We start from the raw sequence: 18,308 nt of genomic DNA, 5'->3' as shown, positions 1-18,308 counted from the left end.
CTTGTCAGAGCTGTATCTGGGGTAGAGGATGCTACTGCGGCAATATGTGATGCTCGTGACAATCTGATGTCTCGAGTGCCTTTGGGTCTCACTCCCTGTTTGTGCCATCGATTTGTAAGTCGATCGGCTTGTTTCTCTACCTATCGAGGAGCACTAGTTTCATGGGACTCGTATGCTGAGGGTGTCCATGACGAAGCTCTGTTGTGTGCTCCGTCTGGTTTGGTGGTCTCGTAAGTAACTTTGTTTCAAGAACTGCAATCCTTTGTAAAAGTCTGTGGCAGTTGGTGCAGCAAGTAGATTCTTGAACCAGAAGAGGCATTTTCTCTTATCCTTGTAGGCACCTCTGGAAGCATCTAATTTCAGTAGCTTAGCCAGTATAGGGTAGTGTTACTCATTGCACGGCTCATGAGCCTCATGCGGCTCGCCAAGCTTTAATTTGTGGCTTCTATGGCGGTAAATAATACAGTGATATGATCATGCAGTCACTACAGATATTTCATAAAAACATTAAAAACAAGTAGGGCTATAACATAATCCATTAAAAACTCAAAGTGTCAGCTCTATTACAAATAATTTAGATCGGATTGAAATGGGTGGTTTATCGAGAGAAAATATAAACACTTGATCATTTGAAAACCGAAACTTAAAGGACGACATATGACGTTCTGAACGAGCTGTTCTCCTGATGAATAAAGTGTTATATAAATGAGTGTCCTGTCATTCTATAATTCTTCTTTCACTCAGCATCTGTGAAGTGAAGCAGGACAATGGCTCACCAGTCCTTGTTTCAGATTCTCATCCACAGACGACTGGTTTTGGGCATTTTTACTGCGTGATAAATACAAACAGCACGGCACAAAGGTTCATATGTTCATAGTCTCCAAATTATGACCAGAATTGTATAAATATTAAGTCTGCTGTTTAAAACCAATGTGGAGAATGGTTATTAAGCTACTACAGCGGGAAACTTTGTATAATTGTGCAGTGTGAACAGGTCAAAAAATCTATTCCTATTTAAATCTTGTGACTTAGGCCTGTAAATGCGCACATCAACCCAATCATGTATCACATCACAATGTTTAGCATTCATGTAAACTACAATACATTTAGATTCATTAATTGGAATGAATTCAGCCAAAATAGCGCTGTATGACAGATGTAGCGCTTTTATTTCTAAATATTAACAAACTTGCTTACCAATTATCTTCTATTCCGATTCTCAAATACGTGTAAGTGAGTTTGTTTTGTCATTTAAAAACCTTTATAAATGATCTTGATCTGTAACGTAGATGGGCGCCGCCATGTTTGTTTGGGCCGCAGTTCAGAGATTCCTGTCTGTTGGATTTATTACAGCACGTGAATTCATCATTTTCTCCCGAAATACATGAAAGTAAATGGCCAGTGAACTGGGAGAAGATAGAGTAAACTTTATAGTTATTTACACTGTGTACACAGAAGTGATAGGTCTAACATATCTGTAACATGAAGTCGGCTTTGCAGCCTTGGGTAGATTAAGTTTACATGAGACTAGATAATGATCTGAGATGTCATCGCTCTGCTGCAGAATTTCAACGGCATCAACATTGATTCCATGTGATAATATTAGATCTAGAGTATGATTACAACGAGTAGGTCCTGACACATGTTGTCGAACTCCAATAGAGATAAGAATGTCTTTAAATGCCAATCCCAATACATCTTTTTCGTTATCTACATGTATATTATAATCACCAACAATTAGGAATTTATCTGCAGCCAGTACTAACTCTGATAGAAAGTCAGCAAATTCTTTGATAAAGTCTGTATGGTGCCCTGGTGGCCTGTATTCAGTAGCCAGCACAAATCTCAAGCATGATTTATCATTTACACTATATAATGTTACATTAAGCACCAACACTCCAAAAGAATTATATTTGAAACTAGACTTCTTAGTAATTTTGAGAATATTACTATAAATTACAGCAACACCTCCCCCTTTGCATTTCAGACGAGGTTCATGTTTATAACCATAATCTTTTGAGGTGGACTCATTTAAAGTAATGTAATCGTTTGGTTTTAGCCAGGTTTCTGTCAAACACAGCACATCTAGGTTATAGTTTGTAATCATAACATTAACAATAAGTTCTTTTGAAGTAAGGGATCAAATATTCAGCAACCTGAGCTTTATCATTTGCTCATTTGTATTATATCTGTTTTTTATTTGTTGAACATCAATTAAATTTTTACCCTTAGATGGGTTTGGAAGTTTTTTGTATTTCCTAATCCGGGGAACAGACACAGTCTGATGATATCTAGGTGAAAAAGGCTCTATGTGATGGGATTTATCTGACCTTGGTGACGTGAGACAGCTGGCAGACGGTCGGTTTAGCCAGTCTGTCTGCTTCCTGACCTGAGCCCCAATTCATGTTTGAGTTCTAAGACTATGTGCCATATAACTAGAGAGAAGAGTAATCTCCATTTGTTGTCTGATTTTGGCATCTAATTTGGATCCAAAAGAGATGTGTGACGTCAAACTTAATCCTACTGGTAGGCCCCTAATCCTACCGAAAAAATCATGATCCTAAACTTGATATACATATCGAAATCATATGCTCAGACAGTGATTCAACTTTAAAATTGAGTGTCCAAGACGTAGTGAACCCAGAGATTGTAATGTGACTTTTTAAAAGCAGGCAAGTGATCAGCTAAAGACAAAAAAGAAGGAAAATCGGCCCCCTAACCCTAGTGCAATTATTATGATTTAAAAAAAATGCTATTAAATACAGGCTTGGACCCGGAACCAATTATCTTTGTGTCACTAATTATCTTATAAGCATATATGGAGCAATTTCTCTCCAAGCAAGTGAATTAAGTTCAATATTCAGTTTAGATATGACAGAGGATTTTAGAAATGTATAGAGAGAAGGGAAACAAATGCTTAACACCAGATAATTAAGTACAAGAAAGTATGACATTTATATCATCTATAAAGTACACAGTGTATAAATCAAAAATGAATATCCGATAATCATCCAACAAAATCCACAGCATGTAAATACAAACAAACCGCAGTCCTGTAAGTCAATACATTCTGTTTAATTAAAATCATGTAATTTCTATCTGCATACTGCAGATGTGCAGATGGTGTGCCTAGGAAAACCACCAGAACTTAAACAACAACTACCCATCCAGCAAGACAACGACATGAAAAACGAGGATTGGGTTCTTATCAATGAAGCAATCCTTTTAATTCAATCTTGTCACATATTTCAATGTTTGTTTGATTTTTACAAAAAGTGTTTTTCCACTAAAAGTAGTTTAACAATATTAGCCATACTTGCCGAAGGCTCCTAGGTGAAAAGTGTTAGGTCATTGAATGTCATTACACCAAACTGTGTATGATTAACCATTTGAAATTCACTCCACATGTGTCAACAATAAAGATATGTTTAGCAATCCCCAGAACTGATGGTGGTTTATGATAGTAGTGGAAAACAACATCTGTACATCTTCAAAAACAGGAGATATGAAGCACTTACACACAACAGACTCATCTGGTAACCAAATCATTTGGATTTGCCATTCTTCAAATGTACCCTTTGTACTGATGAATCTTTACATCTGCACGAGTTTAACAGGGCAAGAGATTGCACTGGAAAGCTTGGATTTCCATTTCTCAGAGACACAAAGATCACTGTTTCCAAATACGCTGATGAGAGGTTTTTAAAACTCCTCAGAGAGACATAAAACAACTTTGGTGACAAGTCAGATCAGACAAAAAGATCTCACAACTTGTCACTATTCCTATCTGAAGATATTTCTCCCATAACTGTCAACCGACCACCCGTGAACTTCACAATCCACAACGTCTGTTATAAGAAGTATTTCTGAGCAACAGGATATATGAGGTAACAAAATGTTGTTTCATGTGAAAGGGGTCTTTTAGATGGGAAACTACTACATGCAATGGTAGTGTTGACGCAAAGACATGCAACAAAAATAAGGTACTCTTTTTAGACCAATATCCAACAAGAAAAATTTGCAACCCCTTTTACCGAAACGTGATGTTTTAGAGTGAAATAAGATTCAATAAAAAAATATTTTAACCACTATAGATTGAACGATAGATAAATAGAACGATAGATAGAACGATAGAACGATAGAACGATAGAACGACAGACAGACAGACAGACAGACAGACAGACAGACAGACAGACAGACAGACAGACAGACAGACAGACAGACAGACAGACAGACAGACAGACAGACAGACAGACAGACAGACAGACAGACAGACAGACAGACAGACAGACAGATAGATAGATAGATAGATAGATAGATAGATAGATAGATAGATAGATAGATAGATAGATAGATAGATAGATAGATAGATAGATAGATAGATAGATAGATAGAAAATAATAAAATAAGATACTGGAAGAGATTTCATGGGGCAGTTTAAAGTCAGTTCAGACTTTATGAAGTTAATTTGGTGTGATGATAGAGAACAACAGGCCTTTGGTCCTTTGCTTTGAGGATGTTTAATTCAGGAGGGCCCCGAAACCACAAAGACCCATGGCTAGAACCATCTGGAATGTTCTACAGGGGACAATGTCTAAGAGGAAAATACCAAAGCAACTCTAAACATCCCATACAGATTAAAAAACAACCTTCAGCACTGTAAACAGGATACAATGCCATTTTAAACCCTGATCATTGATGTTATCTCACCACAGTAAACGGTAAAACTGCCTTTCATCACATAAAGTTATGTTTTTTAATCCCTGTCATGCAAGTCCCAGTCAACACGTCAACAAAATGCAATAATGCATGCCTGCGGTCAGCTTTCCTAAAAATACAAATAAAAATGAAAGCAAGAGAGTCTACAGCTCTCAGAGGGCAGACTGTTCATTCAAACGGATTCGGTTTAAAAATGACTCATGAAGATTCAGTTTTTAAGTGGAAAATGAGGTAAAAGACAAGCCACAAACTGGGAGTTTTACAAAAATAATGTTAGCATGTCATTTACAGTGGGAAAATCCTTCAAAACATGACTTTTCCTGAATCTTGTCAAAGGCAGGAAGAAATCATGGCAGGCTTATCCTCGTGGCTCAGATCTAGCTCTGAAACTGTGAGGCAGGAACTTCGACTAATGGGTCTGTTTCTGCTTTGCCACCCGTTGCGAGCGCTTTGAGTTCCCCAAGTCTGTGTTTATCGTTCACAGATTCTGCATAGCTGGTTTGTGTAAACATCTTAAATGGTTTTTAAACGTCATGCCAGTGATCGTGAAGATTTGGATGAACATGGTCGTTTTGTGGGATGAATCATTCTGGTGATATATTTCTTTATGTCTTTGTGGTGAAAGATTGTTTAAAATACTAAGGCTAAGAAATCGGAACTCCTGCTGTTACAGTGTTCCTTTTAACGTGTTTAGTCTCCACAGGGGAGAAACCCTAAAAAAATCTACATTTATTTTCTTGACAAATGACAAACAAAATATTTCTTCTCGCCTTCTACTTTCGATCTCATTCTGTGACATTCACACACTTACCGCTGCTCCACCACTTTTTGCCGTTAATGATAAAATGGTCTTTGTTCCTGTGAAGGGTGCACTCCATGTTTGTGGCATCACTTGAAGCAACATCTGGCTCTAAGACAAAAAAAAAAAAAAAACAAGAGTATCAGGTTCAGTAATAAAAAATATTTTAGAAAAATTAAGCAGTGAAGAAATGTTAATGTTAGAAATGTTTTTTTTTTATATTATGTAAAAGTCTGGTTTTAGGGACAATGTGTTTTTAAAGATGCATATTCACAAAAGAGTTATTTATTTGGTTATATTTTTGTGAACCAAATGACAAGGGTTTGGCTGGTAGCCAATAGGGCAGTGGTTCTCAAACAGGGAGCAAGGGGCCTTAGAAAACTTCAAAGGGGGCCTCAAGATGACTTAAATGTACTTAAAATTATTAAAAATAGTAGTGCTGCAAATCTTTCTTTTTTTTAAATAACTAATTAAATCGCAATTTTTTTTCTGTAATTTACGTAATTAAATGCACCTAACATTAACATGCACCTATAAAGTATGTATATATTTTTATATTGTAATAAAATTTCACAATTAATCTTCAAATTAATGTAGAAACAACAAAGATTGTATATTTTAAATATTTGTTTAATGGTATCTTTTTACTAAGTACAATGGATCAGGGCCAGTACTGATACCAATAGTAATTATAGACATTTTTAATCATTGTATAGGCTTTAAAAAGAAAAACGCTTTTAATTTAAATGAACATAAACAATCTTCACATAAGCACATGATAATAAATGTCATATTAAGCCTGTGCCTTTAATATAGCAGGGCTTTACAGTAAGGATTTTTTTTTCAGATTTTTACTTGCCCCGACAAAAGTTCACTGGCCCCGTCACAAAAAGTTTTTGACCCATGTTACTTTGTTTTCGTTTTTTTGTTTTTTTATGCCACAATTCTCAATTCCAATTTTTATAGCGCATTAAAAAATCATAAATTTCAAAATATTTGACAATATATGACAAGTCAGTAATAAAATTAGGACAAATAAACAAATTACAAGCGATAGCACAATCAAATACAATTTAAGACAAATACAAATGAAAAGATAAAGTATAAAGTCGGCAACACCTAAGCTCCAAAATTATCAAAAATATTTATTAGTTATTTATTTATTATTTACTAATAAATATTTTTGATAATTTTGGAGCTTAGGTGTTGCCGACTTTATACTTTATCTTTTCACTTGTTGTTTTTTAGTCGAGCACCCTTTTTGAGACTGATGTGCGTGCTTTTGTTTCATTTTTCTAGACAAATACAAATGAAATAAACAGTGCAAGGGTAGGTCTAACAGCAGTATTCAGGCAAGAAATACTACAGAAATTGAATAACATGATCCAATGTAAAATTAGATATTAAAATAGAGATTGATCCTTATTATCGCTACAAAAGCTATTCAGACAAGATCAGCAAGTTATTTTTTCTCTTTTTCTTTTCTTATTTTTTAATTTGTTCTTTGAATAACATTAATAACACAGATTTCAGCATGTACATTATGCTGTTGTCACTTTAAGACATGAAGCATATGATGCTGATTTGACACCCATCCAATTTTCTGTCTTTCTATCTCTTTACGTTAATTTAAAACTTAAGTCATTTAAGGCTGCTTACGAGAATACAAAAACTGGCATTTTGACATAATTGTGTGTGTTTTTGTTTGTTTAAGCGCAATAAGATACAAAAGATAACTAATATTTGCTTGAATGAATGATTGGCTGATCATAGGAAAGGTCTTAATGTGGACCATCCTCGGTCGGCCACTCTCTCTTGCTTCACAGAGCTGAAAAAATTTAACAAGGTATTGAATATTTTAATTCACCCCCTCAACAACTGTCTAGTGTTTGTAAATTAAACGGTGGGGGTTGGCTTTAAATATATTGTTGTGGACAATAGGGAACCTTGTCAAAAGTCAAAAAGGTGGTAGAGGATAATCTCCTTTGCTAGTGAAAAAGAGAGACTGGCTGTTAAGGCAGAAATGATAACCTGGCATAGATATTTCATTTGACAGCTATCGTCTATATGACAGCTAAAACGACACACACAGACACACACACACACACACACACACACACACACACACACACACACACACACACACACACACACACACACACACACACACACACACACACACACACACACACACACACACACACACACACACACGCGCGCGCGCGCGCGCGCGCGAAATAATGATATATGAAAACTCTGGGGGCATTACAATACCATCTGTATAGGCATGTTGAGAAACTTGATGCCTTTTTAAATCACCATTACACATGTGCTCACACATATACACTCTATAGCCATATTTTGGCTTGCTCTATTAGCAGGAGAATCAAAATCACTTTGTTTTCCTAAATCTCATCCAACAGATATTCCACTCCTTGTTCACTCATTGAACACAGACCTCATTATTAACCTAAATATAAATCCTCCTAATAAGTCAAGTACTAATGAGTGTGTAACATTAGAGAGGCTTGCGTGTGAACCATATATGGAGACTACAGCGCTCTGTTCTATTATGTTATGCTGCGTTCAACTGTTTAATAAATCTTGTGTAAACACATCAAAGAAAAATATCCAGTCGCTTTGGCTTTGGGGAGTCATTCATTGACTGGATCAAAATTCTATATAAATCACCTTCAGCCACTATCATCACCAACTGACTAACATCACATTGCTTAAACTGCACTGGGAACTAGACAAAGATGCCCACTCTCCCCCTAACTATTCACCATTTTAATTGAACCGTTAGCAGCAGCCATCTGTCAAAACATTTACATTAAAGTAATTCAAACACTAAATATACACCAAAAAATCAGCTTTTACGCTGATGATGTATTACTGTATCCCCAACTGTCACGGTTCATGAATTCACTGGTTTCTTCGTGTCTCGTGTATTTGTTGTTCTGTGTGTGTGGGTGTGTGTGAGTGGGCGTGGCTGCTCGTTCAGCTGATCTGCACTCCACCTGATCTCATTCCCCTCACCAGCTGCTGTCAATTGTTTCTGCTATAAAGACTCATCGCATTCTCCTTTCCCTGTCAGATCGTTGGTTTTGGTGTCCTCAGTGTTTTGTCGTCGTCAGCCATTCCAGTTCCTGTTCCAGTTCCTGATCGTGTCCTGTTCGGTGTTTTCGTGGTGTTCGTCGTGTTGGATGTTCACTTCACTGGATGCACCGTCACCTGTCTTCACCACCACGCTGACCATCAAGTCCCTGCGCCACCAGCCCACCTGTGTGTTTATTCTGTGTCTTCTGACCCATAATAAAAGAGAATACTTGCATTACTGCTTCCGCTTCTGAATTATGACAGAACGATCTGACCAAACGATGGGAGCAGCAAGTGGATCCTCCTCTCTGGAAGACTTCATCAGGGTAACCATTTCTCGGATTGAGGCTCAGGAGAGGACTTCTAATGAGTCGGGTCGGGCCATTCAAGCTCTCGTGGCGCAGGTGTCCGAGCTCACCCAGCAGCTGCAACATCTACGAGCTCCCACTGCGCCACCACCCACACCGTCCGCTCCCCCAGTTCCACCACCAAGCGTCTCCCAGTCAGAACCCCGTCTACCGGTCCCTGAGCCCTACAGTGGTGAGCCGAATTTTTGCAGAGCATTTCTAACACGCTGTACTATGCATTTTTCTCTGCAGCCCAGAACATTTGCCACCGAACAAAGCAAAGTGGCATTCGTACTCACACTGCTGACTGGGAGGGCAGCTCTGTGGGGGACGGCGGTGTGGGAGAATCAAGATCCGTGTTGTGCCTCGTTCCAGACACTCGCCGCCGAGATGAAGATGGTGTTTGACCGCGCGGTCGCGGGAAGAGAAGCAGCACGAACCCTGGCGGATCTCAAGCAGGGAGGCAGATCCGTATCAGATTATGCCATAGAGTTCCGGACCTTGGCGGCTGAGTGTCAATGGAACGAGGAAGCGCAGTGGGACATGTTCCTGCATGGGCTGGCTGACCGCGTCCTAAGAGAAATCTACGCCTTGGATTTACCCGCTACACTCAACGGACTCATCGACCTGGCGCTTCGCGTGGATTCTCGTCTCTCTCGTGTGGAGCGGATGAAGTTACCGGTTCGGGCTTCTACTACCGTTGAGACCACGCAAGCCAGCGGCGGGGACGCGGTCAGCCCCGTCTACGATCACGAGCCCATGCAGGTCGGGCGAGCTCGGCTTTCCCGGGAGGAGAAGGAAAGGCGGAGATCCCAGGGCCTTTGCCTGTACTGTGGATCTGCTGGTCACTTCGCTTACAACTGCCCGGTAAAAGGGCAAGCCCGGCAGTAAATCTGAGGCTACTGTCGGGTGTCATCTCTGCTGAGAAGACCTCATCAACATCAACTCTCCTCCCGGTAAGACTTAGATGGTCAGCCAACACTCACGACTGTCTTGCACTTTTGGATTCCGGGGCAGAAGGTAACTTCATGGACTACACATTCGCTCACAAGATTCACGTTCCCCTGTTACCACTCACCCGTTCCATTGCTGTTCACGCCCTCAATGGTCAAGCCCTTCCCACCATTGCATTCACCACTGGACCCATTACACTTACAGTATCCGGAAATCACACAGAGACTACCTCATTTTACATCCTGGACTCCCCCCTTGCACCTGTTGTTCTCGGTCACCCCTGGCTAATCAAGCATAACCCCAAGATTGACTGGCAGCAGAGATCAGTGTTGGAGTGGAGCAGTTTTTGTCACGAGTCCTGTCTTGTGTCTGCTTGTCCGTCTGTTATTGTTTCTGCTTTTCAGGAGGAGGCAGTGGATTTGTCTAACGTGCCCACGGAGTATCTGGACCTGAAGGAAGTGTTCAGTAAGTCTCGGGCTGCTTCTCTCCCTCCGCATCATCCCTATGACTGTGCAATAGATCTACTGCCAGGTACGTCTCCGCCTAAGGGCAAGCTTTACTCTCTATCCATTCCCGAGAGGGAGGCCATGGAGAAATATATTTCTGATTCTCTGGCATCCAAATTCATCCGACCTTCCTCTTCTCCTGCGGGGTTCTTTTTTGTGGGGAAGAAGGACGGTTCTCTGCGACCTTGCATTGATTACCGAGGGTTGAATAACATCACGGTAAAGAATACTTATCCTTTGCCGTTGATGTCTTCAGCCTTCGAGAGGTTGCAGGGAGCGTCGGTCTTCACAAAACTGGACTTACGTAACGCTTATCATTTGGTCCGCATCAGGAAGGGGGATGAATGGAAGACTGCTTTTAACACCCCCAGGGGGCACTTTGAATATTTGGTTATGCCTTTCGGGCTGTCCAATAGTCCAGCGGTCTTCCAGGCACTCGTCAATGACGTGCTGAGAGACATGGTCGATCAGTTCATTTATGTCTACCTGGATGACATATTGATTTTTTCTTCGTCTCTCCAGGAACATGTTCAGCACGTCAGACGAGTGCTTCAGAGGTTGCTAGAGAATGGTCTTTTTGTCAAGGCGGAGAAATGCGCTTTTCATGCACAGTCTGTTCCTTTCTTAGGGTACATTGTGTCGTCTGAGGGGATGCGTATGGATCCTGAGAAGGTTAAGGCTGTGGTGGATTGGCCAAGTCCAGATTCCCGTAAGGCCCTACAGAGGTTTCTGGGGTTCGCCAATTTCTACCGGCGGTTCATTCGCAATTTCAGCCAACTAGCCTCACCTCTGACCGCCTTGACCTCCCCCAGAACTACGTTCAGGTGGTCAGACGCAGCCGAGGCTGCGTTTGCCAAACTGAAAGGCCGCTTTGTTTCAGCCCCCATCTTAGTTACCCCTGATCCATCACGTCAGTTCATGGTGGAGGTCGACGCGTCAGAGGTGGGGGTAGGTGCAGTGTTATCCCAACGTTCCCCTACAGACGACAGAATGCATCCGTGCGCGTTTTTGTCTCATCGTTTGTCCCCTGCCGAACGTAATTATGATATTGGTAACAGAGAGTTGTTGGCAGTCAAGTTAGCATTGGAAGAGCGGCGTCACTGGTTAGAAAGGTCGGGGGTACCTTTTATCGTGTGGACCGATCATAAGAATCTGGAATACATTAGAACCGCTAAAAGATTGAACTATAGGCAGGCTCGGTGGGCACTTTTTTTCGGACGTTTTGACTTTACTCTCTCGTACCGCCCGGGCTCCAAAAACATCAAGCCCGATTCTTTGTCACGTATTTTTGACCATTCCGATCGCCCGTCTACTCCCGAGTGCATTTTTCCGGAGACCCTAATTGTCTCCACACTCTCATGGGAGGTCGAATCGAAGGTCAGAACGGCCTTAGAAGGGGTAACGCCTCCGCCCGGTTGTCCACCGAACCGTTTATTTGTGCCAGAGCAATTACGGTCCAACGTCATTCAGTGGGGTCATTGTTCCAATGTGGCTTGTCATCCAGGAGTCAGTCGTACCACGTCTTTAGTTAAGCAACGATTTTGGTGGCCACGTATGGCTCGTGACGTTCACAGTTTTGTTTTGGCTTGCTCAGTTTGTGCCACTGGTAAGACTTCCAATCGACCCCCAGATGGGCTCCTTCAACCGCTGCCGATCCCTTCGAGACCCTGGTCCCACATCGCTCTAGATTTTATCACCGCCCTCCCACCCTCTCAGGGTAACACGGTAGTTTTGACCGTGGTGGACCGATTCTCGAAGGCGGTCCATTTCATTCCCTTGCCCAAATTACCCTCAGCCAAGGAGACAGCATTAACAGTCGTTGACCACGTCTTTCGGCTACATGGCCTCCCGACAGACATGGTCTCCGACAGAGGACCCCAATTTGTGTCCAAATTTTGGCAAGAATTTTGTAGATTACTGGGTGCGACGGTTAGTCTGTCCTCAGGGTTCCATCCCCAGAGCAATGGCCAAACTGAGAGAGCCAACCAGGATTTGGAGAGAACGTTGCGATGTTTGGTCTCCAAGAATCCTTCCTCATGGAGCCAACGACTGTCAATGGTGGAGTACGCCCACAATTCGTTACCAGTATTATCTACGGGCCTATCACCGTTTAAGTGTAGTCTAGGTTACCAGCCACCAATTTTTCCTAGTCTGGAATCCGAAGTCGCGGTCCCCTCCGCTCACGCCTTTGTCCAGAGGTGTCGTCGCACTTGGACTAGAGCCCGTGAGACTCTACTCCAAGCGGGAGCGCGCACCAAGGCTAAAGCCGATCGCCACCGGTCTAGGCCTCCCGTATACGTCGTTGGTCAAAAAGTGTGGCTTTCTACTAAGAACATTCCTCTCCGTTCCGTCTCTAATAAGCTAGCTCCCAAATTTATTGGCCCATTCACTGTCACTAAGATTATTAGCCCGGTGGCAGTCCGCCTCAAACTCCCTCCAGTGTACAGGAGGATTCATTCCGTCTTCCATGTTTCCAAAATCAAGCCCGTGTTTCGTTCTCAGTTTAATCCGCCTGTCCCGGTTCCTCCCCCGCCGCGTCTCGTAGAAGGGGAACCTACGTATTCGGTTAATCGTATTCTGGACTCAAGGCGGAGGGGACGTGGATTCCAGTACTTGGTGGACTGGGAGGGTTACGGTCCGGAGGAGAGGAGTTGGGTTCCTGCTAGAGACATCCTGGATCACTCTCTTATCGATGATTACAATCGACAGGTAAGGGAGTCTGGGGACGCCAGGAGGCGTTCCTAGGAGAGAGGGTACTGTCACGGTTCATGAATTCACTGGTTTCTTCGTGTCTCGTGTATTTGTTGTTCTGTGTGTGTGGGTGTGTGTGAGTGGGCGTGGCTGCTCGTTCAGCTGATCTGCACTCCACCTGATCTCATTCCCCTCACCAGCTGCTGTCAATTGTTTCTGCTATAAAGACTCATCGCATTCTCCTTTCCCTGTCAGATCGGGTTTTGGTGTCCTCAGTGTTTTGTCGTCGTCAGCCATTCCAGTTCCTGTTCCAGTTCCTGATCGTGTCCTGTTCGGTGTTTTCGTGGTGTTCGTCGTGTTGGATGTTCACTTCACTGGATGCACCGTCACCTGTCTTCACCACCACGCTGACCATCAAGTCCCTGCGCCACCAGCCCACCTGTGTGTTTATTCTGTGTCTTCTGACCCATAATAAAAGAGAATACTTGCATTACTGCTTCCGCTTCTGAATTATGACACCAACAACATTCCAAGAAACGGTTAAACTTATTGATTCATTCTCTAATATTTCTGAATACTTATTTAACTGGAGTAAATCTTCTATTCTTTCATTACAGCTTGGATGTGACATCAAAATAAACCACCTATACCTCCGCACCAATCACATAGGCATTCATGTTTCCCCCAGACTGTCAGAGCTGTTTTGTCTTAACTTTGCTCCATTCCTCAAAACAAGAGATGTCTTCAACTCTGGATGAACGTATCATTATCCATTTTGGGCAAAATATCAGTCATAAAAAAGACAACACTCCCTAAATTAAACTATATATTCTCAATGATTCCAATACAACCCACCCTCACCTGGTTTAAATCTCTAGACTCAACCATTACCAAATTCTACTGGAAAATAAGACCCCAAGAATTAAATTGATGACCCAAAAGAAACTAAAAACACAAGGAGGACTGGAAGCACGACATACGAAAGACTGGATGGAACCACAACCACAACTTTACCAACTCATTGAGGCATAAATAGTCCTCACTTTAGATGAGCTCACAACAATAGTTTACTGACAACTACCATGTGTTATAACTACCTGAATTAATCATGAATTACAGTAGGAATACATGTTAATAAAGCATTTATTAACACACAGAGTAACTATTACTATATGTCTAAATAATATGTATAAATGTAAGTTTAAATAGTTTATTAATCATTCACTTTCTAAATGATATTATGAACAACTGACAACTCCTAAATAACTGGTTTGTAAATAATGTAATACATAATTTAGAAATTATAAACTGATTATTAATATACAATTAAATATAATTATTAAACACATTATAGATATGCAAGAATAAAGCATTTATAGCTGTACTTATAAACTGCTTATTAATGTATATTAATGCTTTATAAATGATGAATTAACTATTTACTAATGCTTAACTAATATTCATGGCATGCATTTATTATAGTTATTATAAAGTGTTACCAAAAAAAGAATTAACAATTTAAAAAAATGTCCAATCAGTCAGATGAACCAGAAACCAGCTAAATTATAATAAGCTTCCTAAAAACTGATCAGTTAGTTAGTACATTTTGAAAATAAGTTGTTTTTACACGTATCACCTGTCATACAGAAGCAGGACCGTATGTCTCCTCTCAGCAAGGGCTCCAGCCAGAGTCTCTTCTGTTCCTCAGTGCCAAACAGGTGCAGAACTTCCATATTCCCAGTGTCTGTTAGACATTTACTGTATCAATACTACCATAAGTCACTCAAAATTTACACTGCTGTTCCAAATTTAAGGTCAGTAAGATTGTTTTTAAGAAATAAATACTTTTATTCAGCAAGGATACATAAATTGATCAAGTGAAAAACTTTTATAATGTTATTTCTAATATTTCTATTTCTAATAAATGCTGTTCTTTTGAACTTTCTATTCAACAAAGAGTCCTGAATCCTATATTAAAATATTAAGCAGCACTGTTTTCAAAATTGATAATAATAATAAATGTTTCTTCAGCACAAAATCAGGATATTTTAATCTTCTGAAGGATCAGGTGACACTGAAGGCTAGAGTAAAAGATGCTAAAAAAAATACATTTTAAAATATATTAAAATAGAAAACTTTATATTGTAAAAATATTTTACATTATTACTGTTTTTACTTATTTTGATCAAATAAAAGCAGCCTTCATGAGCATAATAGACTAATGTCTTTCAAAAACATTTAAAATCTTACCAACCCCAAATTTTTGAACGGTAGTGTAAATACAATTGTGTTGATTGCTGACACAATCAGCGAGATTTTCTGTTTTAAATACAAAATATGTCTACAAATCACACCAAATGTAATTCTATGACATGAAATTTACAATAAATATAAAAAAAAAATCTCAGTAACGACAAAAAAACAACAACATGTAGATATACTCAAAATATGACACTTCTCTGATAAACCTGATTTTCACTAATTATGGTTGTAAAACTTGTTACATTTCATGTTACTTTTATTATTCTGTACTATAATATATAAAAATACACATATATTATAAGTAAGAAGTGTACCTTAAGTAGCTTTAAGCCAAAATAAAAAATCACATTTCTGACCCATGCAAACACCCACCTGGGGCTTGGCAGTTGAAGACTTCGGGGGCGTAGAAGCAGTGTCCTGTCTCCTCTGCGATATGAGTATAATCCAGCTGAGAGAGGCCACTCTCTGAAGGAAGAAACAAATTCCACAAGCCTGCGGCTCGAGCCTTTGCCTGCTCACACGGATACATATAGAAATTTGACTCACTCCAGTTCAATTAGATACATTATTCTTTGACACTACTGTTGAATTTTGGGGTTGGTATAATTTACTCCAGCCATTACTCCAGTCTTCACTGTCACATGATCCTTTAGAAATCCTTCTAATATGCTGATATGATGTTCAAGAAACATTTCTTATCATTATCAACGTTGAAAAAACAGTTATGCTGCTTAATATTTTTGTGGAAACCATGATTCTTGTACAAGTCTTTTTGTTGTCACTTCTGATCAATTTAATGTAAATCTTACTGACAACAAACAGCAGTATAAGTTGTCATATGATGGTACTATATAATATTCCAATGATTGTATGTATCATCACCTTCAACTCCTCTAACACAGGAGGTGTGTGCCATCTCTCAGATGTGTCCTTGTGTTTGGCATAGTACTCCTTTACTTTCTATACAAGAGAAAATGAAAGGGGGAAATAAGATTCTCCTTATAGTAACAAACAATATAATTGTACACAAACAAACAAATAAATGATTATTATTATTATTAATCAAATACATTATCATTTTATTGTCTTTTTATAAAAAAAATACTATAATTTAATATATATATATATATATATATATATATATATATATATATATATATATATATATATATATATATATATATATACACACTCACCTAAAGGATTATTAGGAACACCATACTAATACTGTGTTTGACCCCCTTTTGCCTTCAGAACTGCCTTAATTCTACGTGGCATTGATTCAACAAGGTGCTGAAAGCATTCTTTAAAAATGTTGGCCCATATTGATAGGATAGCATCTTGCAGTTGATGGACATTTGTGGGATGCACATCCAGGGCACGAAGCTCCCGTTCCACCACATCCCAAAAATGCTCTATTGGGTTGAGATCTGGTGACTGTGGGGGCCATTTTAGTACAGTGAACTCATTGTCATGTTCAAGAAACCAATTTGAAATGATTCAAGCTTTGTGACATGGTGCATTATCCTGCTGGAAGTAGCCATCAGAGGATGGGTACATGGTGGTCATAAAGGGATGGACATGGTCAGAAACAATGCTCAGGTAGGCCGTGGCATTTAAACGATGCCCAATTGGCACTAAGGGGCCTAAAGTGTGCCAAGAAAACATCCCCCACACCATTACACCACCACCACCAGCCTGCACAGTGGTAACAAGGCATGATGGATCCATGTTCTCATTCTGTTTACGCCACATTCTGACTCTACCATCTGAATGTCTCAACAGAAATCGAGACTCATCAGACCAGGCAACATTTTTCCAGTCTTCAACTGTCCAATTTTGGTGAGCTCGTGCAAATTGTAGCCTCTTTTTCCTATTTGTAGTGGAGATGAGTGGTACCCGGTGGGGTCTTCTGCTGTTGTAGCCCATCTGCCTCAAGGTTGTGCGTGTTGTGGCTTCACAAATGCTTTGCTGCATACCTCGGTTGTAACGAGTGGTTATTTCAGTCAAAGTTGCTCTTCCGTCAGCTTGAATCAGTCGGCCCATTCTCCTCTGACCTCTAGCATCAACAAGGCATTTTCGCCCACAGGACTGCCGCATACTGGATGTTTTTCCCTTTTCACACCATTCTTTGTAAACCCTAGAAATGGTTGTGCGTGAAAATCCCAGTAACTGAGCAGATTGTGAAATACTCAGACCGGCCCGTCTGGCAAGAACAACCATGCCACGCTCAAAATTGCTTAAATCACCTTTCTTTCCCATTCTGACATTCAGTTTGGAGTTCAGGAGATTGTCTTGACCAGGACCACACCCCTAAATGCATTGAAGCAACTGCCATGTGATTGGTTGATTAGATAATTGCATTAATGAGAAATTGAACAGGTGTTCCTAATAATCCTTTAGGTGAGTGTATATATTGCATTTTATATTTGCATAAATTCAAATAACCAGATAATCTCCTGATATTATGAAAGATGTTTTGACATCATATCTTTCTGTACTCTCGTAAGGATTTTCCACACAGCTGACGGCAGTGCTGACCTTTTGCGCAGGAAGTATGTGCTTTCTCATGAACTCTTTCACATGTTGAAGGACAACCTGACCTTTGGGTGACTGCATGAACAGCTGATGAGAGATCGGCAGGGATAATGTGGGGCTGCAATCAAAAAACACATCCTTTATAAAATACAATAATTATTTATAATTACAACCAAGCAAATTTTCAAACAACATACCTTGACAATAAAAATACAACCGATAATTATACACCCTGCTTGCATTGAAACACCTTTAATTACATATTCTGCTGTTTCCGAAACAACTTCAAAGATAAACCACAAAATAAAACCAAAACACAGCATGCTTTTTAAACAAAACTTGTTGTCGAAGTGAAATAATGAAAGATCCTTAGAAAGTCTTTTTGGACATTGG

The 18,308-nt window shown here is 40.0% G+C and overlaps 1 protein-coding gene across 2 annotated transcripts in view; it reads right to left on the bottom strand.

Annotated features, from left to right (window-relative positions):
* Nucleotides 1-18,308, bottom strand: part of acad11 (acyl-CoA dehydrogenase family, member 11) — a 96,120-nt gene that overhangs the window by 73,028 nt on the left and 4,784 nt on the right. For both annotated transcript variants that reach the window (XM_081353023.1, XM_081353024.1), the window contains exons 9-13: nucleotides 17,919-18,033; nucleotides 16,260-16,337; nucleotides 15,750-15,888; nucleotides 14,752-14,859; nucleotides 5,531-5,629 (exon numbers count right to left, since the gene is read on the bottom strand). In XM_081353023.1, coding sequence (XP_081209149.1) covers nucleotides 5,531-5,629; nucleotides 14,752-14,859; nucleotides 15,750-15,888; nucleotides 16,260-16,337; nucleotides 17,919-18,033 — 539 coding nt within the window. The remainder of the gene's footprint in view (nucleotides 1-5,530; nucleotides 5,630-14,751; nucleotides 14,860-15,749; nucleotides 15,889-16,259; nucleotides 16,338-17,918; nucleotides 18,034-18,308) is intronic.

The sequence above is a fragment of the Scardinius erythrophthalmus genome (genome assembly GCF_964197995.2).
Source record: "Scardinius erythrophthalmus genome assembly, chromosome: 22".
NCBI lineage: Eukaryota > Metazoa > Chordata > Actinopteri > Cypriniformes > Leuciscidae > Scardinius > Scardinius erythrophthalmus.
This window is presented reverse-complemented; position numbering and strand designations above follow the sequence as displayed.